Source organism: Cucurbita pepo, chromosome LG19 (assembly GCF_002806865.2).
Source record: "Cucurbita pepo subsp. pepo cultivar mu-cu-16 chromosome LG19, ASM280686v2, whole genome shotgun sequence".
Classification (NCBI taxonomy): Eukaryota; Viridiplantae; Streptophyta; class Magnoliopsida; order Cucurbitales; family Cucurbitaceae; genus Cucurbita; species Cucurbita pepo.
Window position 1 is genome coordinate 487985 of NC_036656.1, and position 27965 is coordinate 515949.

At 41.2% G+C, this 27965-nt stretch overlaps 6 protein-coding genes across 7 annotated transcripts; 5 read left to right on the plus strand and 1 right to left on the minus strand.

Annotated features, from left to right (window-relative positions):
- The first annotated feature begins 1120 nt into the window (after positions 1–1120).
- LOC111782175 (protein POLYCHOME-like) lies at positions 1121–4019 on the plus strand. Its single transcript, XM_023662992.1, has 3 exons — positions 1121–1306; positions 1458–1866; positions 3247–4019. Exons 2-3 carry the CDS (start codon positions 1465–1467, stop codon positions 3607–3609), a joined length of 765 nt encoding a protein of 254 aa, XP_023518760.1. The 5' UTR covers positions 1121–1306; positions 1458–1464; the 3' UTR covers positions 3610–4019.
- Positions 4020–4387: 368 nt separating this feature from the next.
- Positions 4388–6358, minus strand: LOC111782174 (polygalacturonase inhibitor-like). Its single transcript, XM_023662990.1, has one exon. The coding sequence runs from the start codon at positions 5658–5660 to the stop codon at positions 4557–4559; it is 1104 nt and encodes a 367-aa protein (XP_023518758.1). The 5' UTR covers positions 5661–6358; the 3' UTR covers positions 4388–4556.
- A 454-nt stretch (positions 6359–6812) lies between these two features.
- Positions 6813–9389, plus strand: LOC111782194 (cytochrome P450 93A2). Its single transcript, XM_023663014.1, has 2 exons — positions 6813–7773; positions 8603–9389. Exons 1-2 carry the CDS (start codon positions 6862–6864, stop codon positions 9242–9244), a joined length of 1554 nt encoding a protein of 517 aa, XP_023518782.1. The 5' UTR covers positions 6813–6861; the 3' UTR covers positions 9245–9389.
- Positions 9390–10498: 1109 nt separating this feature from the next.
- Positions 10499–11965, plus strand: LOC111781136 (polygalacturonase inhibitor-like). The gene has a single exon (XM_023661583.1). It carries the CDS (start codon positions 10749–10751, stop codon positions 11739–11741), a length of 993 nt encoding a protein of 330 aa, XP_023517351.1. The 5' UTR covers positions 10499–10748; the 3' UTR covers positions 11742–11965.
- A 2377-nt stretch (positions 11966–14342) lies between these two features.
- Positions 14343–21365, plus strand: LOC111781281 (FT-interacting protein 1). Of its 2 annotated transcripts, XM_023661786.1 has the most exons (4): positions 14343–15052; positions 15846–16745; positions 17116–18085; positions 21355–21365. In XM_023661786.1, exons 1-3 carry the CDS (start codon positions 14558–14560, stop codon positions 18076–18078), a joined length of 2358 nt encoding a protein of 785 aa, XP_023517554.1. In that variant the 5' UTR covers positions 14343–14557; the 3' UTR covers positions 18079–18085; positions 21355–21365. The 2 variants fall into 2 exon arrangements, with proteins under 2 accessions (XP_023517554.1, XP_023517553.1); XM_023661785.1 differs by lacking the exon at positions 21355–21365 and having other exon boundaries at positions 17116–18180.
- LOC111781283 (polygalacturonase inhibitor-like) lies at positions 19857–27964 on the plus strand. The gene is made up of 3 exons (XM_023661788.1): positions 19857–19978; positions 26690–27377; positions 27567–27964. The coding sequence occupies exons 1-3, from the start codon at positions 19936–19938 to the stop codon at positions 27844–27846; spliced, it is 1011 nt and encodes a 336-aa protein (XP_023517556.1). The 5' UTR covers positions 19857–19935; the 3' UTR covers positions 27847–27964.
- Position 27965: the final 1 nt, after the last annotated feature.

The following is a 27965-nucleotide window of genomic DNA, read 5'->3' on the forward strand; positions in this document are numbered from 1 at the left end:
AATCTGAATTCGACATTTGATGTCTCTTGCATACCCTACAACATGGTCACGTTACCTACTTGTCAAGCAAAACAAGTAGTATAGGTATAACTTTACTATCCTAATAGTCACTTTTATTCAGATATGATCTTGGTTCATTTATGTATCAGGTGTTATGTATGAACCAAAACTGAAGAACCTTACTAGATATACTCAAACACACCAGACTTAGCTTTTCCACAAAATTCATGTTTCATCACCCAAAGATGATTGTGAAGGTAATTATGAAATAACCAACTGTAATTACCGTCAAATAGTTATCATCATTTAAAGGTGACCGTGTTTTAACCAATGTGCAATCATCACATACGAACAACCCAGTCATGAATTAAACACGACCCAAAAAAAAATTATAAATCATGTTTCATAACACATCATAATTTGAATTTCTAAGTCGTGTGTAGAAAAGTACTAAGCATCCAGACCTACCTAAAAATGAAATTTGAACTTAAAACTATAGACATGATTTTAGATCTCATTGAAACACGAACACTAGATCATGTCGCCATGTAGATGCAAAAGAGGATAACCAGAGAATGAGACGGGGTTAAAAGAACTCGTGATGCTTCAATAATTTTAGGTTTAGAGTTTAGGGTCTAGTAGGGTTGACCCCTGCCATGTCTGCCATTATGTAAGAGACTTTTTATGTAATATTACAGACTATCGAGTCGAATCGCTTCAAATTATTCTCGTCATTGATTAAAAATTTTATTTTTAATAAAAACACTGTTTATAGGTAAAATAGTTTATTTATATTTTTAATTTTTTTTTATATTTTTTTTTTTAAAAAGTGAAGTTTTTGAAAAATACAAAATTAATAATAAGGGTATTTTTGAACTTTTGAAAAAAGGTTAAGGGTACTTTTGACATTTTAGACAAAATATTAAGGGCAGATATATTTTTGTTAATGTAGTGTTTTGCACACGTGTAAGCACAACAGAACGGGATTTAAAACACAAGGACTATATAGTCATTTCACATGGAGCTAAAAAAGAATTGGGTTTCAAAAATGAAGATCCCGCTCTTGCAACAAATTTGAAATTCAAATAACAAAATTGAAAAATGGGTTTAAGTAGCGCCCAAATTTTCACATTTGAAAATCGCCCAAAATTTCGCCTTTCTCTCAAACAACCTCCATCTTCTTCCCTCTCATTTTTCAACTGCGCGTTTCAGAGAGCGCCTCCCACCAATCCACCGCCATTCTTTTTTGTTTCTTGGATTTTGGTCAAACCACATAAACTCCATTGAAGCCCACTGGAATCTCACGGTATGATTCATCTCCTTCTTCCTTTTTCTCATCTCTTTGTTCAGATTTTAGAAATGAAATGTAGGTTTTAACTCGAAGAATCTGGTTCTTGTTACTGTAAGAATCTTCTGTTTTTTCTTTTGAAATGATTGTTTTCTTGTTTCTTCTTAAGTTCCATAATGTCGGAATCAAGGGATAGATTGGAGAGGCAAGTGGACTATGCCGAGGTCTTTGCTCGTCGGAGATCAGAAGGCGGTATATTGGACGAGCAAGAAATGAGTACTACTTTGATCGGGACTCCGATCGCACGCGCCACAACGACGACTACAGCTCAACAAAGACCTACGAATCTCGGGCCTGGAGGTGGTGGTGGTGGTGGTGGTGCGATTCCGAGACGCAGTTTTGGTTCTCCCATTTCTGGTGGAATTGGGCGTAATAGACTTCTTTACAGATCTCCAGTTTTGAGCCGCGAGAATACGGCGGCTGGGAGTTCCAGACGGAGTAGATCCCGGGTGAGGCACAGTGTTTTGCCGATTTGGTATCCAAGAACTCCACTCCGTGACATTACTGCAGTTGTGAGGGTAAATGACTAACACTCCTTTTATTTTAATTCTGCTCTGCTAGATCTTTCAAGTGTTCGTTGTGTTCTGCTTTCAATTTGTGGAGTATCTGCACATAGCATCTATTGAAATTTCTCTACTCATTGCATTTCGACTGGTGAATTTGATTCATATGAGCTCTGTTAAATTCACTCATTGTCATTGCATCTCTCTCTCTCTGGTATTCATATACACCAATATCTTGAGATATCTGTTCTCTAATACTGTATGCTTGTTTGTTTAGATTCATTCTAATTTGAAGTTGCTTGAACTTTCGGAAACCCTCTATTGATTTTTTTTTTTTTTTTTTTTTTTTTTTTTTTTTTTTTTTTNGATTTGAGTTGAGCTGACTTTTAATCGGAAATGTTAATTTCATATGTCCAATCCATTTTTGTGAATCCTGAGATCGGATTACTTTCCTTGCCCTTTAAGTTAATTAATTAATATATTTCCAGTTCTTAAGCAAATTGACTACCGACTTGTTTGTCTAAAAAGAAGATTCTCTTTGTTTTGTAACGTCCATGCTCAATGATTCCATATGTAACATCAACAGTCTTGATGATGATATCCTGTCAACCATTTACTTGTTAGTTTGTCACGTAATTCTTCTCCTTGTTAGTTTGTTTCTTTATTATTTTATTTTTATTCAAATTGTTTTCTAGGCTTTGTTTTAACCTATTATTTGAACTACTTTTTGGTGGGCTCACCATGCTTCGGCTGATTGCAGTGCATATTAGCACAAGATGAATACATTACTTTGTGGGACATGTTTTCAGCGCTTTTAACGCGTTTGAATTAATAGACACTTGTACTAACGTTTTCGATGTGTTCATATATTTATGTTGTTATTTGAACAAAATAATTAATTAATTTTGATTGTGACAAATATTTTATATTTTCAAGCCTCTAGGTACATGTACATTATTGACTTATCTATGTCACGTGATTGTGTCTATGCATCATTCATCTCAGATCTTTGCTACTTTTCAAGTTGGTTCCCTGATATTTTTGCTGTCGATTTGAGAAATTTCCCCATTTGTCACGTTTCCAAGGATTTTATTTGATGAGAACTTCTATTCTAAGTCTTTATTGAGCTATGTCCTTGTGAATTCTCTTTAAAGAATTGCATATGGACTCAAGTTTTTGGGCTAATTCTTCACATTCCTATTTCATGTGTGAAACTTATTTTGTTTTTTTCTGGGTATTTAGTTACTGGTCCATGTCATCCAATAGCATCTGTGTTCTTCCTAGATATCTCCTTTCCTAGTTTTCCATTTGATGCGAGGTGAACTGGGGTTGTGCCTTTTATAAGCATCTTCCAATAGTGTTCTTAACTTGTGGAGAATCATATTCTTAAATCAGGCAATTGAAAGAACACGAGCTCGGTTGAGAGAAAACGAAGGCCAAGGAAGTGATAATAGTCCAGCTCCCTCGGACGAAAGAGCTTTAGAGTTTAGCGCATCTGTGTCAGGTGGTCATCAAGAGCCAGACGTTTCTCTGGTCACCCCCAAACCAACCGTAGGCAAAGTTAACAAGATTCTTCGTGGAATTGCAAATGAGAACGTGGAAGAATCCGAGATGCTAACCCCACAGAAGAAACTCTTGAACTCCATTGACAAAGTGGAGAAAGTAGTGAGGGAGGAGTTGCAGAAATTGAGAAAGACACCGAGTGCAAAGAGAGCCGAGAGGGAAAAAAGAGTCCGCACTTTGATGTCATTTCGTTGATTCAGTTCAACACAGTCAGTCACTCCCAGAATTGGGGAGAACCAGATCACCATCATGTTGATCAGATTCATTCAGAACTCAGATCAATCATCTGCTGGTGATTACTCGGTAAAGAGCGCTGGATGATATGATACTAGAGGGACAAGGGAGAAGGAGAGATCCTCATCTTCTGATGAGATCTCAAGAGGATTATTATCTTACTTTCCTGTTAAATGAATCCTTTTCATTTGCTAGAACCATAATAGGTTGTTTTGTTGTTGTAGGGTCGTCTGCCCTTAAGTCTGTTTACTGCAAATATAGATAGTGAAAGTAGGCCATCTGTTTTGGGCGGTGGAAATGATGTATAGAAGAATTATTCACCAACTCTGGACTTGAATTTTTGCCTTCCAAAAATGCACATTTTTTATCAACTGCTGTGAATTGGGTAGAGTTTGGTTCATTACATCAATTAACTTTAAAAAGGGTTATTTTAGACGTCTTTTGGGATTTGTTTTCTTTTGGAAGGTAAAAATAACCAAATGATGATGCTCATCATGGACAGGTTTTGAGGAGCATTTGCAGCAGGTTCAAAGGTTCAAATGGTGAAAGAGAAACCATATGATTAGAGATGTTGATTTTATTGATAGGGTTAAGGACTTTGTAGGAACGTGCCCCGAGTAGGAAAGGGATTGTTGAGGATTGTTGGTGGGAGCTTCACATTGACTAATTAAGTGGTTGATCATGAGTTTATAAATAAGAAATACATACATCTCTATTTGTAGGACGTCTTTTGGAGAAATCAAAAGAAAAACAATGAGATTTTATACTTAAGGTGGACAATATCATATCATTGTGAAGATTTATAATTCATAAAAGGAATTCCTCTTTTAGTATTTTCTTGCGTTTGATAAACAAACGGGGCCGAGGACGGACAATAGATCAAAGTACATAAATATTAAATACATCCTTCATCTTGTGCAGCTACTAAGTGGCGCCCCACACAAACACTTATTATGAAAATAGGAACTCAAATCAAAGCTCTGCAAGCGGCCGCCCACCGGAATCTCGCCGCACAGCCTATTATAACTGACATTCAATTGAAAAGTCAGTCCCGTCATCGCCACCGGAATACTCCCAAAGATCTTATTATGGTTAAGATCCAGCGTAGTCAAGCTCCGGGGAAACACAACCTCCGACAAGTTAAACTCAAACAGATTCCTCGACAAATCAACGATCTGGGTCGTCTTGTTTGCACCAAATAACATCCACGCGCCGCCTTCAAGCCTGTTTCTCGACAAAGAAATGACATTGAAATCCATTTTAGACAAGGAAGCTGGAAGTTTGCCGGAAAGTTCGTTGTGGGAAAGATAAAGGTAAGGAATCTCTCCCTCGAAGTACCCAAAAGAGTCCGGGATTTGTCCTGTTAACTTGTTTCTGTCCAAATGGAGAGAGCCGAGATTCGGGAGCTGGGAGAGAGAACTTGGGATTGTTCCGGTGAGATTATTGAAGGAAAGGTTGAGGAGGGTGAGATTTTTGAGGGAGCCGAGGAAGCTTGGGAGAGAGCCAGAGAGATTGTTCCAGCTGAGGTCGAGGGATTTGAGGTGGCGGAGATTGGCTATGGTGGGTTGGATGGGTCCAGTGAGATTTGGCAGCTTGTGGAGCATGAGGGTTTGTAAGAACGGAAGGTCACCGACTTCCGGTGGGATTTGGCCGGAGATTTTGTCGTCGGCGAGGATGATGAGGGAGATGACACGGTGGGTGGTCGGGTGGCAGTCGACAGAGTACCAGGTACAACAGTCCTGTTTGGGATCCCAAGAGGAGAGGAGGTAGGGGTTGTTGAAGGCTTTTTTGATGGTGAGGAGGACTTTTTTGTCAGCTGGGTTGCAGAGCTGTGCAACAGAAATGGCGATGGAGATGAAGAAAATGAGAAGGAAGAGGAGGCATGAGAGTTTGAGATTTGGAGCCATGGAGGAAATGGGGGACAGGTATGGTCGGGAGGATAATAGATGGATGAACTTGAAAGGGATATAGTCCAAATCGAAGTCAAATAATGAAGGTGGTGTTTGGAGCATTATAGCTTTTATTGACTAGAGTCTCCATTCATCAAATGATTCTTGATGAATCTATGTAAGTGGTGAGTGCATTATAAACTTAGGTGCACCACGTCTTCTCTTCATTCAAGCTTGGCGTGCTGTTCGGCTTGGCTCGGCTCAACTCGACTCCCTAGACTAATCTTTCTTCCTCCCATTTTCTGATTGTCCCTCACTTGATTTTTCTCATCATCTCATGCTTGGATCTTCGTGTTGAGAATTGTTGAGAGGGAGTCTCATATTAACTTAGGCAAGGAATACATCTACATTGGTACAAGGCCTTGGAATTCCAAAACAAAGCCACGAGAACTTATGCTCAAAGTGGACAATACCATACCATTGTGAAGATTCGTGATTCCTAACAATCCCTTCCTCCTTACTTTTTGTCCAATTCTGTCGCGACTAGAGTGTGAGTCGTTGGAGCAAAAGTTGTCTCTTCTTCGATTTGGCGAAGTGTTTCCGTCCATGTTTTGGGTGTCTGCTTCTTTCTCCCCTTTGTGTGATAGGTTATACAAAGTATTCCAACGTTCATGTTTCTCCTTTACACAACCAACAACATGTTGGTGATGTTCTTCGTTACTAGTTTGATCCCATTGTATGATATGTATACCCAGCGTTTGGGTATTTGATTAATGCACTACAAGATTTTGTTCTCTTTTAAGGTAAAAAATCTTTGGGTCGTTATCGATTAAGCCTTTCTCAGATAAAAGTATGTAAACATGATTTTGGTGAACGGTCGTACACTCACACACCATGAAATACTAAAAACCTGTCTAAGATAAAAGTATGAAGAGGGATTTGGAAGCATGTGGTCATGGACAACACGTCCTGGACAAGCATGACCGAAACATCCAACATGCAACCGTAAACAACACGCCTTAGACAAGCATGACCGTAAAAACTAACTACCCTCTTAGTTAGGACCGGAAGAGCTTCCAATTTTGATTTATGCTAATTTATTTTTTAGACATGATAGTTATTTGATTATTCTTCCAAATTGAATGTCTAATTATTTATATTAAACTTTGGCAGGCCTTGGCCATCATCAATATATATAAACACAATCATAAAAGATCTAATCACAATGAACAATACTTCTCGCCGGCTGATGTAAACAGCATCAAAGTCGTCTCCTTCCATATAAAAACTATATTGAACTGATCAACCTTCATTTGAGTCATCAATGGAGGATTTCCAAAGCTACACAATTCTCTTCCTCATATGGCTACTTTCCACCATCACAATCCGCTTCATTTTTGCCAAAACCAAGCCAAACCCTCGCCTTCCTCCAACCCCTTTAGCCCTTCCCATCATCGGCCATCTCCACCTCCTAGGACCCCTACCCCACAAAGCTTTCCACAAGCTCTCAACCCGCCATGGCCCTCTAATGCACCTCCGTTTAGGCTCCGTCCCTTGCATCGTAGTTTCATCCGCCGAAACGGCGAAACAAGTCCTAAAAACACACGAATCGTCCTTCTCAAACCGACCCCATTTGGCTGCAGTTGACTATCTAACCTACGGCTCGGCGGACTTCTCCTTTGCTCCCTATGGACGCTATTGGAAGTTCATGAAGAAGCTTTGTATGTCGGAGCTCCTTGGTAGCCGAACGCTCGACAGCCTTGCTCCGATAAGACAAGACGAGACACGGCGGTTTCTACGGTCGTTACAAACGAAGGCGGTCGAGGGGAAAGATGTTGATGTTGGAAGAGAGTTGATGAGGGCGAGCAACAATGTGATATCGAGAATGACGTTGGGGAAACGAAGCGCGGAGGAGGAAGAAGAAGCGGAGGGGATAAGGATGTTGGTTAAGGATGTAGCTGAGCTTACTGGGACTTTTAATGTTGCGGATTACATTTGGTTTTGTAAGGGTTTGGACTTGCAAGGGCTTGGGAAGAGGTTGAGGGAAGTTCGTGAGAGGTTTGATGAGATGATGGAGAGGTTGATAATGGAGCATGAAGAGAGCTTGAAGATGATGGAGATGGAGGGAAATGGTGATGAGAAAGTGATGGATTTGCTTCATATTTTGCTTCTTAAGTTTAGAGATGAAAACTCGGAAGTGAAATTGACTCGAGAGAATATCAAGGCTTTTATTCTGGTAAGTTCGATTTGAAGTTATGGCTTAGTTCTCGATGTTAGAATCACGGACCTCCATAATGGTATGATATTGTTCACTTACTTATAGACCCATGATCATTCCCTTCGTTAGCCGATGTGAGACTCCTACCAACAATCCTCCCTTCGACTAAAGTATATCATAGAGCCTCCCCTGAGGCCTTGGAGCCCTCGAGTAGTCTCTGCTTAATTAAGATTCGACTCCTTTCCCCTGAGGCCTATGGAGCCCTCGAATAGCCTCTGCTTAATTGAGGCTTGACTCCTTTGTCCTGAGGCCTATGGAGCTCTCGAACAACCTCCCCATAATTGAGGCTCGACTCCTTTCTCCTGAAGCCTATGGAGTCCTCGAACAAAGTACACTCAAACAACCTCCCCTTAATTGAGGCTTGACTCCTTTCTCTGGAGCCATCGAACAAAGTACACCTGAACAACCTCTCCTTAATTGAGGCTCGACTCCTTTTCCCTGAAACCTGTGGAGTCCTCAAACAAAGTACACCCTTTGTTCGACACTTTAGTCACTTTTTGACTATACCTTCGAGCCTCACAACTTCTTTGTTTGACATTTGAGAATTTTATTGACATAGGTAAGTTAAGGATACGACTCTGATACCATGTTAAAATCATGGACCTCCATAATGGTATGATATTGTCCACTTTGAGCATAAGCTCATGTGGTTTTGCTTTTGGTTTCTCCAAAAGGCCTCGTACCAATAGAGATGTATTCCTTACTTATAACCTCATGATCATCCCCTTAATTAGCCGACGTAGGACTCCTACGGACAATCCCAACTAAGTCCCAATGAATTTTGCAGGATATATTTGCAGCAGGGACAGACGCATCAGCAGTAACAACAGAATGGGCATTGGCAGAGCTAATCAACCATCCAAACATAATGGAGAAAGCCAGACAAGAACTCCACACAGTTGTAGGAAAGAGCAGACTGGTTGAGGAATCAGATATCACCAACCTTCCTTATCTCCAAGCAATAGTGAAGGAGACATTAAGGCTTCATTCAAGCCCATTGATTGTGAGGGAGTCAACTGAGAGCTGCACAATAAATGGCTACGAAATTCCAGCAAAAACCCAATTGTATGTGAACATTTGGGCCATTGGGAGAGACCCAAATCAGTGGGAAAGGCCTCTTGAGTTTGAGCCAGACAGGTTTATGGGCAAAGAAGGGAGTGTGAGTGGTGATTTGAGAGGGCAGAATTTTAATCTGCTGCCATTTGGGAGTGGTAGAAGAAGCTGTCCTGGAACAACGCTTGCTTTGCTCATAGTTCAAACTACTTTGGCTTGCTTGGTTCAGTGCTTTGATTGGAAGGTCACTGGAGGAGATGGCAAAGTTGATATGGAAGAAGGGCCTGGCCTTACACTTCCTAGGGCTCACCCCTTGATTTGTGTACCCATCGCTTGTCTTAGTCCATTTCCATCGTTAGCAGATATTGTACCGTAATATCTCCCACTACCATGCTATCTCGATGCGTTCTAGATTTGTTTGTATGTCCATCTACTTAGTGATCAAGGATGAAGCGTTGGATGATTTCTTACTCAAGGCGCTAGCCATCACAGTTTCTTTACTCGAATGATATAATATTTCTACGTCATGGTTCTCTAGCCATCAACTCGTCTCATATTGAGTTTTTTTTTGCGTGAAGAGATACTTCAGATTTGGAATTTCTCTCTCGATAGGCAATGCCTCCAAATCTTCAGGACAAAAATTATTGTCACTAGCTCTAAATCATACATCGAGTAATTGTACTCTTTCAATTGGTAGGATGTGTAAGTCACAAACTTGTCTTGTTGCATCAAAACACAACACATCCTTTCTTTGAGACATCGCTATATACTACGAATCCTTCTGTCTTTGTTGGCACTGAAAGCACTAGAGCTAAAACTAGACTTACATAAGGTAGTGAAAAAATTATCTCGGTCTTTGTTTTAAGGGTAAGAACTCCCATTCTTAGTCAACTTGGTGAGAGGGGTAGTGTAACGGCCCAAGCTCACCGGTAGCAGATATTGTCCTATTTGGACTTTCCCTTTTGGGTTTCCCCTCAAGGTTTTGAAGACGTGTCTCTTAGAGAGAGAAACTCCTCTAGATACTGTCCTCTTTGGGCTTTCCCTTCCAAGTTTCCCCTTATAGGCTTCCCCTTTACGTGCCTGTTAGGGAAAGGTTTCCACACCCTTATAAAGGGTGTTTCGTTCTCCTCTCCAACTAATGTGGATAGCTCAAAGAGTGTTTCGCCTCGAGCCCATTCCTTTCGGGTCCCAGCGTCCTTGCTGATACACCGCCTCGTTTCCACCCCTCTTAGGGGCTCAGGGTCCCAACGTCCTTGCTGATACACCCCCTCGTGTCCACCCCCCTTAGTGGCTCATCCTCCTCGCTGGCACATCGCCCAGTGTCTAGCTATGATACCATTTGTAACGGCTCAAGCCCACCGCTAGCAGATATTTTCCTCTTTGGGCTTTTCCTTTCGAGCTCTCCCTCAAGGTTATTAAAACGCGTCTACGTCGGCTAAGGAGAGGTTTCCACACATTTATAAAGAACATTTCGTTCTCCTCTTCAACAGATGTGGAATCTCACACTTGTAAATCTTTCTTATACATCATATCTATAAGATCGCTCTCATTCGAACGTAGTCATAGTTCATTTATGTACCTCTCTTTTACATGGGTATCACAAGTCCACCCACGAGCAAAACACGCTTCAAGTTTAAATGGTTATACAATCGATTCGTGTTGAAAAAGAAAAGCCAAATCCAAACCAACCTCTTCAGTTCTTGTTGACTTCATAAAGCCTTCTTTACTCCATCATCCACATGAGCTGAGCTACTACGCGTCTTTAGCTGTCAGTCCACAGTCCACAGTCCACAGTCCAAAGCCTTCACCAGATGCATCCTTGAATCCCAAATCATATATATCTCAGCTACTCATCATCTCCACCTTCCTCACTCAAATCCATGGCTTCCAATCTCAACCTCCCATGCCTCTTCCTCTTCTCCATCTTCATCGCCATTTCTGTTGCAGAACTCTGCCACCAAGACGACAAGAAAGCTCTCCTCAACATCAAAAAGGCCTTCAACAACCCCTACATCCTCACCTCCTGGGACCCTCAAACCGACTGCTGCCACTGGTACTGCGTCAAATGCAACCGAACCACCCACCGCATCACCTCCCTCACCATCTTCGCCGACGACCGCCTCTCCGGCCAAATCCCACCCTACGTCGGCGACCTTCCATTTTTAGAAACCCTCATGCTCCACAAACTCCCAAATCTCACCGGACCCATCCACCCCAACATAGCCAAACTCCATAACCTTAAATTCCTCGACCTCAGCTGGAACAGCCTCTCCGGTCCCATCCCTGATTTCCTCAGCACCCTCTCCAACCTCTTCGTTCTCAGCCTTTCCTTCAACAATTTCAACGGAACCATTCCAATTTCTCTCTCAAAACTCCCAAATCTCGGCGGTTTAGAATTGGACAGAAACAATTTGACCGGAGAAATCCCAGATTCGTTCGGTTACTTCACCGGAGAACAAGCCCCGTCTCTGTATCTTTCACACAATCAACTTTCTGGGAAAATCCCATCTTCCTTGTCGAGATTGAACTTCACTTCCATTGATTTGTCCCGCAACAAGCTTAAAGGCGACGCCTTTATGATATTTGGGTCAAATAAGACCGTTCAGATCGTTGACTTGTCGAGGAATCAGCTGGAGTTTAACTTGTCGGAGGCTGTGTTTCCTCAGAGCTTGACTTCGTTGGATGTTAACCATAATAAGGTGTTTGGGGGTTTGCCTCCGGAGATGACAAAGCTGAATTTTCAGTATTTGAATGTGAGTTATAATCGGTTGTGCGGTGAGATTCCTGTTGGTGGAGAGTTGCAGAAGTTTGATGTTTATGAGTATTTTCATAATAAGTGTTTGTGTGGCGCACCGCTCGGTAGCTGCAAATGATGGAACTTTGCACGCAGCTTTGAGGATAATGAATAAAGTAAGAGGATTTCAATGTGTTCCTTTATTGCAACTTATTAAAAGTCAACTCTAATCATTGGGGTTGACTCGATCTAACACGAAGATCCAAGTTTGATTCGAATTAAGTTTAGTGAGTCTATGACACTGTATGAGTTAGATCGTGTAACTGCACAAGTTCATCGCTAGCAAATATTGTTTTCTTTGGACTTTTCTTTTTAGGTTTTCCTTCGAACGCGTCTGATAGAGAGAGAGGTTTCCACACTCATAAAGTGTTTCGTTCCGTTTTCCAACTGATGTGAGATCTCACAATTCACTCCCCCTTTGGAGCTTACCGTCCTCGGTGACACTCGTTCCTCTCTCCAATCGATGTGAGATCTCACAATCCACTCCCTTCGGGGCCCAACGTCCTCAATGACACGCTGCCTAGTGTCCACCCCCCTTTGGGGCTTTAGTGTCTTGGCTAGCACATGGCTCGGTGTCTGGCTCTGATACCATTTGTTATAGCCCAAGCCCACTACTAGCAGATATTGTCCTATTTGGGCTTTCCCTTTCGAACTTTCCTCAAGGTTTTTAAAATGTGTCTGCTAGGGAGCACACCCATAAAGAATGTTTCGTTCCCCTAGCAGAAGCGTTTTAAAAACCTTGAGGGAAGCTCGAAAGGGCAAGCCCAAATATCTGCTAGTGGTGGACTTGAACTGTTACAAATGGTATCAGAGCCAGGTTACTAAGTGATGTGCCAGTAATCCCCAAAGGAGTGGACACGAGGCGGTGTGCCAACAAGGACGTTAGGCCCCAAAGAGGAGTGGATTGGAGGGTCCCACATCGATTGAAGAAGGGAACAAGTGCCAGCGAGGACACCGGGCCCCAAAGGGGGTGGATTGTGAGATCCCATATTGGTTGGGGAGGAAAACGAAGCATTCTTTATAAGAACCACCACAACTTGGGTCATAATACTTACCCCGAATCAACCTCTATAACATACCTATTTCTACTTCACCTAAAGGGCAATCTTCCCATTAGGGACGCACAATGAGAACCCGTACTGGCCCAACCTGAATTATAAGGATTATGTTAGGTTAGATAGAATTTTTGGATATATTAAGTTGATTTTTTATGACCCTATCCAGTTCAGGTTGGATATGGGTTCGGGGTGTAAAAGACCAAGTTAAGAACAGACTCAACCCACCTTCTTCTTCCTTGGACCGTAGCCCAACACAGTGCGTATATTATTTACGGGCCCAACCCGATTACTTTCTTAGCCTAATAGAGTAAGTATACTACACAATACCTACTTCCTCACACAACCTAGTGAGTTAGTGAGGCAGCCAGTCGATTGTCCACATCAAACTAAGTACTTATTTCCAATCTGCATCGGCAAGACATTTCCTACTTCCTTCTCAAGTACGTGCCCTCGCCATTCGTCTCGCATTGCCACTCTATTGCACAATTATCATCTTTCCCTACTCGGTCACTTCGTCAAATTAGAGCATCTTTTAAAAGAAATACGAGTTAGATAACTACCATTTAAATTTTTGATGCTCTTCAAACTTTTCACGAAATTCCTGTTTAGAATTCTTGGATCTCACGTTGGTTAATGAAAAGAAAAAACTCATTGGGATGAAGTATTCTGAGAAAACCATAAGAATTTATATCTTCAAAGTGGACAATATCATATCGTCTAGATAATACTAGACAGATAGATACGACTATTTAAAAGAATGTTTAATGGTATGCTTTGTTCAAGTGGAGGATCGTTGTTCTTATCAATTCCTATCTATGCTAAAAATTGTTAAAACACTATTTCTTCGATGTGATTTACCTGTCATTTAAAAAGACGTATAATTATTTGATTTCAAAATTAAAAAGTATTTATTATAAAGGAATAAGAAAAAAGGACAATAAGAAACAAAAGTTAATGGGAGAATAAAGGAGAGGAATAATGTGGAAAAATTAAAATGTTCCTTTTTTGCTTTTCTTCAACTCCTACCATTCTTTATCATTTGTGTCTTCCAAAAATTTCCTTTATAGCTGTTCTTGTTTTCATCTCAGCTGATTTGGCCATGGAATTTCAAACAAAGGTGAAAAGGAAGGTTTGAAGATCATGGAGATCGTGATATTCGTAATCACTTTTCGTGTTAGATTGAAGCAAATGACTTATGTCGGTGGCACATATAGTCATACCTACATCCACACAAGCCATTTGCTTTGGCTAAAATATGGCTATGCCGACGCAAATTGGTGGGTCGAAACAAATACGCCCATTACTTCGCTTAGTCAATCAATCAAGTTGGGGTAGCTCACGACATGCATAAATGATTGAATAGAGCCATCTTGAATTCATATTGTCTGCGTGCAAAACCCCATCAGATCGATAATACACAATCATTGAATCGTTAAACAAAACTATCAATGACTAATTCGATTTTAACTAGTTAAATTAGAAGATGAAAAGTTATGTCGAACCCTGATGCTAAATCTAACTGTGCAGTGATTCGAGGATCGGACCGGTTCGAAACAAACTATAATAATTGTTGAGCTTTTGTATTTGAAAAGATTGTAGCTTTCTACCTCTTTAAGCATATAGTAAAGCATACGAAGAATCCCATATATTCCTACTTTGAAAACGCAACAAAAAAAAGCTTATCTTTGTCCCTTCAAAGTGGGGTATTGATTCCCTTTTGGACAACTATATCTTCCACTCCACTTTGGCACCTTATTACATGATTCTCTACTCTTTTAACGCCTCTAAACCTCTCAATCTAAACCAACCCTTAACAAGATTTTGAACATAGTACCGAATGAGCTCACCCGACAAGGAGGACTACAAGCTGAAGGACACGAAACCGCAGCTCGGCGAGCGATGGCCGCACGGCGGTATACGCGGTGGAGGCGGGTGGATCACAAGCGAGAGAGCGACGAGCACGTACGATCTTGTGGAGCAAATGTTTTACCTTTACGTTCGTGTGGTGAAGGCAAAGGACCTACCGCCGGACCCGGTGACAGGGAGCTGTGATCCATATGTGGAAGTGAAGCTGGGGAATTACAAGGGAAGGACTCAGCATTTTGAGAAGAAAACAAACCCTGAATGGAACAACCAAGTGTTTGCTTTCTCTAAAGAGAAGATTCAATCCACTGTTCTTGAGGTTTTTGTTAGGGATAAAGAGATGGTGCCGAGAGATCAATATGTTGGGAAGGTGGTGTTTGATCTGAATGAAGTGCCCACCAGAGTCCCACCGGATAGCCCTTTGGCGCCGCAGTGGTACAAGTTGGAAGACAGACAAGGCGTCACCAAGGTGATGTTAAATTACTACTCAAACATGAAAATTTTGTCTTTTGAGAAAAGTTCTAGTTTTTTTTTTCTTTTGTTACTAATAAATTTTGTATGATTTATTGGAAGAAGTTTCAAATTTAGTTTTTCTCGTACAAAATTAGGTTTCTACATCCTTATAAGAAATGTTTTGTTTCTGTTTTCAACTGATGTGGGATCTTACAATCCACCCTCCTTGGGAGGCCAGCGTTCTTGCTGGCACACTACTTGGTGTCTAGCTCTGATATCATTTGTAACGACTCAAGCCCACCACTAGTAGATTTTGTCTTATTTGGGCTTTCCCTTTTGGATTTTTCCTCAAGGTTTTAGAACGCATCTTCTAGGGAGAAGTTTCCACTCTTATAAACAATGTTTCGTTCTCCTCTCCAACCGATGTGGGATCTCACAATCCACTCCCTTTGGGGCTTAGCGAGTCGAGCCTCAATTAAGGGGAGGCTCTTCGACGGATCCATAGGCCATAAAGGAGGCTCTATGGTGTACTTTGTTCGAGGAGAGGATTGTTGAGATTTTGGGAGAGGAATCTCACCTCGGCTAAGTAAGGGGTTGATCATGGGTTTATAGGTAAGGAATATATCTCCATTGGTACGAGACATTTTGGGGAAACCAAAAGTAAAGCCACGAGAGCTTATGTTCAAAGTGGACAATATCACAATGGTCTGTGATTCCTAGCATTTATTTGGTCAATATGCTTTATTTTGAGATAAAATGCAAAGGTCAAAGATATTTTTATTAATTTAGCCGTAAATTTGATCTCACAGGTGAAAGGGGAGATCATGCTCGCGGTCTGGATGGGAACACAGGCCGACGAAGCCTTCCCAGACGCATGGCACTCCGACGCGGCATTCGTTCATGGAGAGGGCATCTATAGTATAAGGTCAAAAGTCTATGTTTCTCCAAAGCTATGGTACTTAAGAGTGAACGTAATAGAAGCACAAGACGTCGAGCCACAAGATAGGAGCCAACCACCACAAGCCTTCGTAAAAATTCACGTAGGAAATCAAGTGCTCAAAACAAAGCTATGTCCAACAAAAACCACAAACCCACTTTGGAATGAAGATCTAATCTTCGTAGTAGCTGAGCCATTCGAAGAACAACTTGTTTTAACTGTGGAAAACAAAGTGTCATCAGCAAAAGATGAAGTCATGGGACGACTCATAACACAACTCAATGGCTTTGAGAGACGTTTGGATCATAGAATTGTTCATTCACGATGGTTCAATCTTGAAAAGTTTGGATTTGGTGCACTAGAGGGTGACAAAAGGCATGAATTGAAGTTTTCTAGTAGGATTCATTTGAGGGTTTGTCTTGAAGGAGCTTATCATGTCATGGATGAATCTACAATGTATATTAGTGATGTGAGGCCAACGGCTAGGCAGCTATGGAAGCAGCCAATTGGGATCCTTGAAGTTGGGATTTTGAGTGCTCAAGGGCTTCAACCAATGAAGAAAAATGATGGCAAAGGGAGCACTGATGCTTATTGTGTGGCCAAATATGGTCAGAAATGGGTTAGAACAAGAACTATAACCGAGAGCTTCAATCCCAAATGGAATGAACAATACACTTGGGAGGTTTATGATCCTTGCACGGTTATTACCATTGGGGTTTTCGACAATTGCCATTTGGGTGGTAACGATAAGAACGACTCGAGAATTGGAAAGGTACGTAATCGCTAATATAACAAAAAGCTTATCGATTTCGATATTATCTCTGTGAGTCATTATAAAAAATAGTTATTGACTTTGAATAAGTTTAGGAAAATTGTTAGTGGTCTTTAACTTTGAGGAGAAAGTTTAGAACACTGGTCGTATTTTCTCTACTATAAATACTCCTGAGATGTATGCTCTTAACAACAACAAAGAGAATTGAAAAATTGAGCGTTTAATTTTTTTTTTTTTATTTTTTTTTTTTTTTAATAAGAAGATCTCTCCCCTTAAGTTGTTCTTTTGGTTTTTTTTATTTGTTTCGACATATTTCGATCCTGGGTTATATCCAACAATTTTTAAATTGTTTGTTCGTATTGTTTAACAGGTACGTATAAGACTTTCAACACTCGAAATGGATCGAATCTACACCAACTCATACCCGCTTCTTGTGTTACAACCATCCGGGTTGAAGAAGATGGGAGAGCTCCAACTAGCTGTGAGATTTACATGTCTTTCCCTAGCGCACATAATCTATCTCTATGGCCATCCCCTCTTACCTAAAATGCACTATCTCCACCCCTTCACCGTCAACCAAGTCGATAGCTTACGATTCCAAGCGATGATCATAGTAGCGGCGAGACTCGGTCGAGCCGAACCATCTCTAAGAAAAGAAGTCGTAGAATACATGCTAGATGTTGATTCCCACATGTGGAGCATGAGAAGAAGCAAAGCAAACTTCTTTCGAATTGTTTCGCTCTTCTCAGGCGTCATTACCATGAACAAATGGCTCGGAGAAGTTTGCCAATGGAAGAATCCGATAACATCGATTCTCGTTCACATCCTCTACTTCATCCTTATATGTTTCCCCGAACTCATCCTCCCGACAACTTTCCTCTACATGTTCCTCATCGGCGTTTGGAACTTTCGGTATCGACCGAGGCATCCACCGCACATGGATATCAAGCTCTCTTGGGCCGAGGCAGTTCATGCAGACGAGCTCGACGAGGAGTTCGATACTTTTCCAACGTCGAAAACGCAAGATGTGGCGCGAATGAGGTACGATAGGCTAAGAAGTGTTGCGGGACGGATTCAAACAGTTATAGGAGACATTGCGACTCAAGGGGAAAGGTTTATGGCGCTGCTTAGTTGGAGGGATCCAAGAGCTACGAGCCTTTATGTTTTGTTTTGCCTTGTTGCGGCCATTGCATTGTATATTACGCCGTTTAAGATTGTGGGTTTGGTTGCGGGGATTTATTGGCTTAGACATCCTAAGTTTAGGAGTAAGATGCCATCGGTGCCTAGCAACTTCTTTAGAAGGCTTCCTTCTCGAGCTGATAGCATGCTTTGATGCCATCGTTCTTCGATTTCTTATGATTTCTCTCGATTTTCTCTCACTAACCTCGTGTCCTGTGCATAAAATTTTGATATAATAAATCACCCATGTCCGATAGTTTCTTAGCGTACTTGAAATTTTCTTAGAAAAATGCACTCATTTATGATAATCTACTGATAGACTTAAGATTAGATAGAATGATACACCCGTGTCAAATTTGAGCCTACTTTGTAGTCTTCATGATCTTCTGCAATTGCACGACTTCCTACATATGATTAGAAAATAGTTTCTTTGGGAGTTTGGACATATCATCTGTCTTATGAACATATCCTTGTATTATTCTGGGTAGAGAACGATTACCTAGCCAAATTTACTAACTATGAACTTTCTTTGCTTTCTTCGAAGTACTGGGTTATAATTCAAAGCAATTTCGTGGATGTTCTCATATTCAAACTTTGGTTCAACCAAAGCTTCTAAAGTGACATATTATGTCTGAAAGTAACGGTTCTTGAACAAACCTTAAATGAGGAACAACATAATTGTAGGTCGAAGAACGTGCAACCAATAGTGTAACAGTGGATGACTCCTAGATTTGAATACCAACTTACCTCTTTTGGGGAATAAGTTCTTTATGGGTATGAAATCATCACCAAGAGAAGAGGAGAATATTGCTCAACCGTTATTGGAATAGACGTAACAACCTATAATTTAAAAAGTAAAACAACATACAGTGGCTCGAAGTTCGAGATTTCTTACAAATCGTCAGAAATCTCACAAATTGAACTAGTTCACCCACTTTTACTAACTTTAACACCCTATTCTTAACACGTCTTATCTCGGTGTTATAAACAATAAAATAACCCAATTATATTCTTCATCTTGAAATAAATCAAACCTATGCCTAAGCATTCATTTGATTTGAAGAGTTTGAAACAAATTCACAAGCAAGAAAAAAGTGACCCATAAAACTTCTCCTTCAAAACTATTTCTCTCATCTCCCAAAAGAAAAGAAAGGACAACAAAAATGGTAAGTAGGTCCGCATAGAAAGGAAAAAAAGACAAATAAACAAGCTAATAAGTGTCAGAAAAACATGCTCTTACTTGGGAGGGCAAGATGGTAATTTCATACTATCATCATATCAATTGTGTATCGTATGTTTGTGAATTAGGTTGCTATGACATTTTTTAGAGCTAACCCAGTCGGTTGAGTTATAAAATTTTTCAACTCAAACAACCTTTATTAAATAATGAATTGACTTAACCTAACCTATAACATTTTCGTACGATTTCAAGTCATTTTGTAACAGTCCAAACCCACTACAAACGTATATTGTCCGCTTCAGCCCATTACATATTGCCATCAGCCTCATGGTTTTAAAATGCGTCTCCTATAAACACAATTTAGCCCTACTCTGACCAACGCCTCGTACCGTCCAGTGGCTGGCTTTGATACCATTTCTAACGGCCCAAGCCCACCGCTAACAAATATTGTCCGCTTTGACCCATTACATATCACTGTCAGCCAGACACATTTTAAAATCGTGAGGCTGACGACGATACACAACGGACCAAAGCAGACACTATCTATTAACGATGAGTTTAGGTTATTACAAATAATATTAGAGCCAGACAGCGAGCGGTGTGCTAGCGAGGACGCTAAGCCCCCAAGGGGATAGATTGTGAGATCACAGGTTGTTTGGAGAACGGAACAAAACATTCCTAATGATGGTGGAGAAACCTCTCCCTAGCATACACATTTGAAAACTAAAAAGCTGACGGCAATAATGTAGGCAATAATGTAATGAGCCAAAACAATCCAGCTATTATAAATCCACAACTATCCCACTTCCTAATTCATTCCTACCATCAACAATGGTTCGTCTAAGCCTCAAATCTCCACTTTCATCCACCATCTCTCTCCTCCTCATCTTCATCTTCTTCACCATTTCATTTGCAGAACTCTGCAACTCAAACGACAAGAAAGCTCTCCTAAACATCAAGAAAGCATTCAACAACGCATACTACTTCGCCTCATGGAAGCCCGAAGAAGATTGCTGTACTTGGTACAGCGTCCAATGTGATGAGATCTCCCACCGCATCATCTCCCTCACTATCTCCGTCGACAAACAAATCTCCGGCCAAATCCCGCCGCACGTCGGCGACCTCCCATACCTCCAATACCTCACCTTCCACAAGCTCCCAAATCTCGTCGGCCCCATCCAACCCGCCATCGCCAAACTCCACAACCTCAAACACCTGGACATAAGCTGGACCAAAATCTCCGGCACCATCCCGGACTTCCTCAGCTCCCTCTCCAACCTCTCCTACATTAGCCTCTCCTTCAGCAATCTCTCCGGCGCCATCCCGAGCTCACTCTCCAAGCTCCCAAATCTCTCCTATCTCCAATTGGACCGGAGCAAACTGACAGGACAAATCCCAGATTCTTTCGGGGACTTTAAGGCTGAAAATTTCAACCTTTATCTTTCCCACAACAAACTTACCGGCAAAATCCCACCTTCCTTCTCCAAAGTGGACTTCAGCGCCATTGATTTGTCAAGGAACAAGCTTGAAGGCGACGCCTACATGATATTTGGAGCACACAAGAAGGCTTGGAATGTTGATTTGTCGAGGAATTTGTTGGCGTTTGACATGTCCAAGGTTGTCTTCTCAACGAACTTATTTATGTTGGATGTTAACCATAATAAGATCTTTGGGGGTTTGCCGCCGCAGATGTCGAAACTTAGTCTCACTTCTTTGAATGTGAGTTACAATAGGCTTTGTGGTCAGATTCCGAAGGGTAAAAAGTTGAAGAGATTTGGTGTTGATTCGTATTTTCATAATAAGTGTTTGTGTGGTAAACCACTTGAGAGCTGTAAGTGATGATCCATTTCTCATTGTCGTGTGGGATTTCAAGTTTCTATTAATAAAAGTGTTGTGTAAGCTTTCTATTAAGTGTTTCATGCTCTAACTTCAAATGGGTCATTTTCGTTAATCGTTTCATGAGTCGGTGTTTACCTAGACGAGCTCTTATAGTATCTCATGATTAGGTTAATCGGGTCTCCTTTGGTAGTGATATCTCATCGTTGACTCATCTGATAACACTAGTCACTCGGGTTTCTGTACAAGTCCTAGTGAACTCTATAAACTCTGATGTGATGGCTAACTCCAGGATTCGACATCCAAATTTGGCAACTCAAGACCCTAGCAATCCTTTGCATCTCCTACGAAAAATCTACATTACCGGGGTCATAATCTATTTGTTAGCCATTAACACTGCTACTACTGAGGTAGATCTTGTAACCATGATATCTCGAGGCTCTACCTCTTTGTGCATGCTTCACAAATAATCCATAGATAATTGTGCGTATGTAACTTCATCTCATCAATACTTAAATCGAGCAACCCCTACAAAAATAGGTTTCTATATTCATATAATGTCTGGGTCCAACCTTTCCTCTATTAGTGCTAAAGTAGGCCATAACTTGACCCTATTGTTGTAGTCCTTTTCTCAATGTTCATTGGCCTACCGTAAAAGTTTCATAGATGTAACTTTGTGAACATGTTTGTCCAATCTTGATGACAGCCCAGAGCGTAGTCAATATTCCTAATAATCACATGTGTGCTACTGAGTTTGGATCTATCCTTCGAGGTCCATAGTAAATCTGTCATCTCTTGGACAATCTTTCACCAAAAATTTTCTTTTACACGTGACTCATAAGTGGCATAATGCATTTATTGCGCACCTAGAAGTCCATAAACTTGAACTTAATCTTTGATCTGTAAAGCTCGTCGCTCAATGCCACTATGATAAAACTCTTCAAGGATAATGACATGTTCGTAGAGTGTGACCTCATATTTGTTGTATGAACAAAATCTTCCAAATAGACATGTATAACACATGCTACTCTAATTTAAACTTGCTACATTGGGATGAAAGTGATGGAACATTTAGCAAAAAAATGAACTAACTGATAAAGCAGACAATGATTTTGACTGCTCTTGCAGCTTTGTGAGACAGCCGTACATCATCCAGCCTTGCATTATTTTTATGCCAAAAGTTAAAAAGAATAAAAAAAAAACAAGAAATAATTCAAGAAGTCATATTCAACGCATTTAAATTATCAAATTTCTCTTACAAAACTAGATTGATTTAAACATATATTTTAGACCAAAAGACTACATGTTTGATCTATCATCTTTGCACGTATTGAACCAGATATAAATAGACACACGATTAAAAATAGTACATTCATGTTCCGTTTGAAAATGAATATTAATTGGTGTTTGATATACCATTGATATACTAAATACTACTAATGTAACGTCCCATGTCGAAGATTAGAATCGAGATTTGTAATTCGGATTCGACACCTAATGGCCTCGATATTCCCTTGCATCCCCTGCGACATGGTCACTTTACTGACTTCTCGCTTCTATGAGTGAAGACTATCCCCACAGACCAATACGAGTCTTTTGAGCATATTTTGTTCTCATTCACATGTATGCCAAGAAAATTCTTAGGAGATCACCCAAAGTAAAATTGCTCCATGTAAGGCATAATTAACCATGAAGTTCCTATGATTGAGTTAGAGAAAAGAAAGGTGCATCTAGTTTCATTTCCTTTATGTCTGTCTTAGTCATCCTGTCATCCTGTCATCCTATCATCAAGATGCTCTCAAACGAATGTGGTCTTGGTTTGTTCATGTACTGTATTAGTAACTTTCCCTAACTTTCCCTGTGTGACCCAAGTTAGGGCATTAATGTGATGGTTCAAGAGTCATTCTTGCTCAATAAGTGGGGGGGGGGGATGAATTCATTGCTGCTAAAGAGGAGGGCATGGCTTGAGCTAGCTTCACATGGCAAAGAAAACCCTGAACTTGAAGGATAACCGATAGTTGCCTCTTGGATCCAATAGGGACTAGTGGGAACCATCATTTTTTTTATGACACCCAAGTAAAGGAGAGGTACATAAATGACCTAAGGCTACATTCGAATAAGATGGATCATGAGGATAGGATAGCTAAGAAATGTTTACAATAATTGATAGTCACTACCTATACTAGCAAGGTGCACCTTTTAGGAATTTTCCTGAAACGCATGTGAGTGAGTCAGATGATGTAGAAGAATGTCAAGTCCTCAAGTTCCAAATTTGGATTTCAAATCTTGATGTGAATCCTGCGCATGGAACGTTACAAATGGTAGCATAGTAGTAGCTCTCCTAGTAAGATATAGTTAGAAGACAAACTAAGGCGGAAGCTTGTAAGCATGTGACATCTAAGTAAAGGTAGGGTACATGAATGAACCGAGACCACATTCGAATGAAAAGCGGTTCTGAGGATAGGATGACTAAGAAATGCTCAAACGAAATGAAAGTTACTACCTTTACTACCTATACCAACAAGGTGCACCTTCTTTTTTTGGTGGTTCAATCATAATGTGATATCCCACATTAGTTGGGGACGAGAACGAAACACCCATTATAAGAGTGTGGAGACCTTTCCCTAGCAAACACGTTTTAAAAACCTTGAGAGGAACCCCGAAAGGGAAAGCCCAAAGATGACAATATCTGCTAGCAGTGGGCCTGAGTCATTACACATGGTATCAGAGTCAGACATCGGACGATGTGCCAACAAGGAGGCTGTTTCTCGAAGGGAGGTAGACACGAGGCGGTGTGCCAGTAAAAACGCTTGAACCCGCAGAGGGGTGGATTTGGTGGGAGTCCCACATCGATTGGAGAAAGGAACGAGTGCCAGCGAGGACGCTGGGGCCTAAAGGAGGGTGGAGAGAGGAGAACGAAACACCCTTTATAAGGGTGTGGAAACCTTTCCCTAGTAGACGCATTTGAAAAACCTTGAAGGGAAGCCCAAAGAGGACAATATCTACTAGCGGTGGACCTGAGCCGTTACACATAAGAACTCCATAGTTAAGCATAGTTTATATTAATGACTTCAAGGATGTACAATAAGGAATAAAGAATGTAGAAAGTACATTTTCAACGCACTGAGTAGTGGAGTATATATATGGTTCATCATCTACCATATATAACTTTACAAGATATGATTTTTTACTATACATTGACCATTTATTTTATATGTCAACTTAACTTACGTTGCTTTACCATTTACAACCATTGAATAAGCTATAAATAAGTAGCATGCTCCATAACCTAACAATTAAGGTTTTGCACAACCTCAATTTTCTAACCGAGAATTTCATTCTCAAATGACCATCAACATCTTCATTTGATTTTCAAGCCGATATGATTTTCAAGTTCAGCTTTCCACTTCTTGAAGGTGGCAAACACATCTGATTTATGTTTCAGGAGATAAATTCACACATTCCTACTGAAATCATCGATGAAGGTGACGTAGAACTTTGATCCACCAAGTGATGGAACTAGAGATGGTCCCCAAATGTCTGTATGAACCATTTCCAACCGCACTTTCTTCAGTTCTCTAGCAGCCTTTGTGAAGCCAACTCATTTCTGTTTGTCCATAACATAGTTCGCATAAGAACCCATATCAACAAATTTCAGACCTTCTAAAAATTCTTCCACTTCATTCCTTTGATGCTCATATATCCAAGTATGTTATGCCATAAACTTGAATTTGAAACACTCTCAACAACAACAATCATCTTTATACACCAAGCAGTGGTGTATAAGGTTCCATATTTTGTGCCACGTACTACCACCATAGTGTCACAACCATACTATGAAGAGAGTAGGTTGTGACCTTCACGCCATGACAAGCAAAGTGGCGTCCCTCAAGAGACGCCCATCCGGCCATATGCGGGCCAATATAGAAGAGTGCCATGATGTGATCGAGGAGGACGATGCATCATCCAACACACCACCACGCAAAGTGGGCATTGAAGACATGTTGAGACATAAGCAAGACAGAGACATCAGAATAGACATGAAGGGCAAAGATAGGTTGTTGAAGGGTCGGGTAGGGCCCAGGGCCTTAACCTCAAAAGTCGGGGTTTTGGAAGGAATTTGGGCATGCGGTTCGGGAGTTAAGTCCGTCCATATGAAATATGAATGCTCGCCAAGTTTGGTGTCAATCGAACATCGGACGGACAATGCACGACACTGTATGACACCTCACCAAAATCATGTCTACACTTGGTAGAATGAAAATGGCTCAAAATGTACTATAGGGGTACCATGGTGTGAGCTCTCCACCACCCCTGGGCCCTGTGGCCTAAGTGAGCTACCCTGTGGCACATACGTGTCACAGTGTGGGCGAGCATGCTGAGACGAGTGTCTCGAGCGACTTCGTTTGAAATGGATTTTTGAAGGACAGTACCGGACGGCACGGGTGTGCCGGTATTGCGCTCTAGCCCGCGTGTTGGAGGTTGCTACATACACCCGCTATCCGGTACGGTATCCGTAAATGACTCGGCATGGGCACGGGAGGGCCTATGCCTCGATGGATGGATGTTCGGGAAGTCCCGATGAGATGAACGACACGCGGGCCCATTCTCGATGGCATGACCGAATGAGTTATGATGGCCGACGACATCCCAAGACTCGGGATGGCGTCAAGACATGGACCCTGTCGATGGGGCTCGAGATGGCAAGACGAGATGCGACGTTGTATTGAGAGACCTTAGCCCGAGCAGAGGCAAGGTCAAGCCGAACGAGTTGGCCTAGTGTAGAGGCAAGTCGGATGTGTCGCAGACAATTGAACATGCACGCGCAGGCGGCGTGCGTGGTCGAACAAGCTTGGATTCCGCACAAGCGATGTTCAATGGGCGAAGATAAACCTCGCCTAAGGTCCGACGAAGCCGCAAAGCCGGGGCGAAAAATATATATGGGGCTTCACTCCCCTCAAGGCTAGTCGTAAGCGTGTCAAGATCACGACGCCGCACGGCAAAAAATGTAGGACCGTGACACATAGCACCCCCTAACAACTTTGACAGTGAATCTTATATCAACTATCTAGATCGTTATAGCACCCTAGAGGCCCATGATCTGTTTTTCTTTTCATATAGGTATTTCAAAATCCTCTCATTATGACCATCTCGACTAATTTAGCTTCTTGTCCCGAGTAATTTAGCTTCTTGCCCTAGTTCGGATCAATCTTACTAGAGAAATCTCTCAAATGGCTTTATCTCCCCCTTTTCTTTTCCTTTCCATTTTTGCTCCACTCTTAACTCCTCCATATTCCTTCCTTCTTTTCCATTTCTTGTATTTGTATTCCCATGTGAGCCACCTCTCAAGTCTTTTTCTCAACCCTTTCTTTCCTTTCTTCCATACACACCTCACCGACCTTTAATTTCCCTCCACCACTTCCCAATTCATGATACATCCCCAACTTCTCTTTTCATCATTATTTACAATTTATTTTGGAGGGCAAAAAGGTAATTTTTCAAATACCATTATATCAAAGAAGTTGGAAGGCTAGGTTTCTAAAAAAGAAAAGAAAATAAGCATAAATAAAACGTGCTCTTACTTTGGAGGGGCAAAATGGTAACTTCCATACACCCATTTCATAATTGATATCCATTGTCGGTCAAACTTAGTTATATAAATCCATAACTCCCCTACTTCATAATTCAACAATTACATCTAAGCCCTTGTCATCAACCATGCTTGTTCTCACCCTCAAATCTCCTCTTCCTCTCCTCTTCTTCTTCCTCTTCTTCACCATTTCATTTGCAGAACTCTGCAATCCAAACGACAAGAAAGCTCTCCTAAACATCAAGAAAGCATTCAACAACGCTTACTACTTCGCCTCATGGAAGCCCGAAGAAGATTGCTGTACTTGGTATAGCGTCGATTGTGATGAGAATTCCCACCGGATTATCTCCCTCGACATCTCTACCGACAATGAAATCTCCGGCCAAATCCCGCCGTACATCGGTGACCTCCCATTCCTCCAATCCCTCATGTTACACAAGCTCCCAAATCTCGTTGGCCCCATCCAACCCACCATCGCCAAGCTCCACAACCTCAAACACCTCGATATCAGCTGGACTAATATCTCCGGCACCATCCCGGACTTCCTCAGCTCCCTCTCCAAGCTCACATACATTCGCCTCTCCTTCAGCAATCTCTCCGGAGCCATCCCAAGCTCCCTCTCCAAGCTCCCAAGTCTCGAATTTCTTCAATTGGACCGTAGCAAACTAACAGGACAAATCCCATATTCTTTCGGGGACTTTAAGGCTAAAGGTTTCTACCTTTATCTTTCCCACAACAAACTTTCCGGCAAAATCCCACCTTCCCTCTCTAGAGTGGACTTCGAATCCGTCGATTTGTCAAGAAACAAGCTTGAAGGCGACGCCTCCATGATATTTGGCGAGCACAGGTAAGAATATATGCTAAAACCACCCCACCTAGATGGTGGAGAAATTCTATATTTATAATCATCAAATAAATGGACACTTTAACTATAATAAACAGAAATATCATATCGAGATATTTGCCTATAATTAAATGTCAAATATAATATATATATGATAAACTATAATTCATGACTAAATATCTTTAACAACAGGCACACCTGGAAAGTTGATTTGTCGAGGAATTTGTTGGAGTTTGACATGTCGAAGGTTGTGTTTTCAACTAGCCTGTTTATGTTGGATCTTAACCATAATAAGATCTATGGGGGTTTGCCGCCGCAGATGACGAAGCTCGGTAATCTTAACTCGTTCAATGTGAGTTACAATAGGCTTTGTGGTCAGATTCCAAAGGGTGGAGAGTTGCAGAGATTTGATGTTTATTCGTATTTTCATAATAAGTGTTTGTGTGGTGCACCACTTGAGAGCTGCAAGTGATGATACACTTCTCATTGTCCTGTTGAAATTTCAAGTTTCTATTAATAAGAGTGTTGCGTAAGGTTTGTATTAAGTTTTTAATGTACCGATTGGTATACAAATTCTAGCTCTTCCTAAAG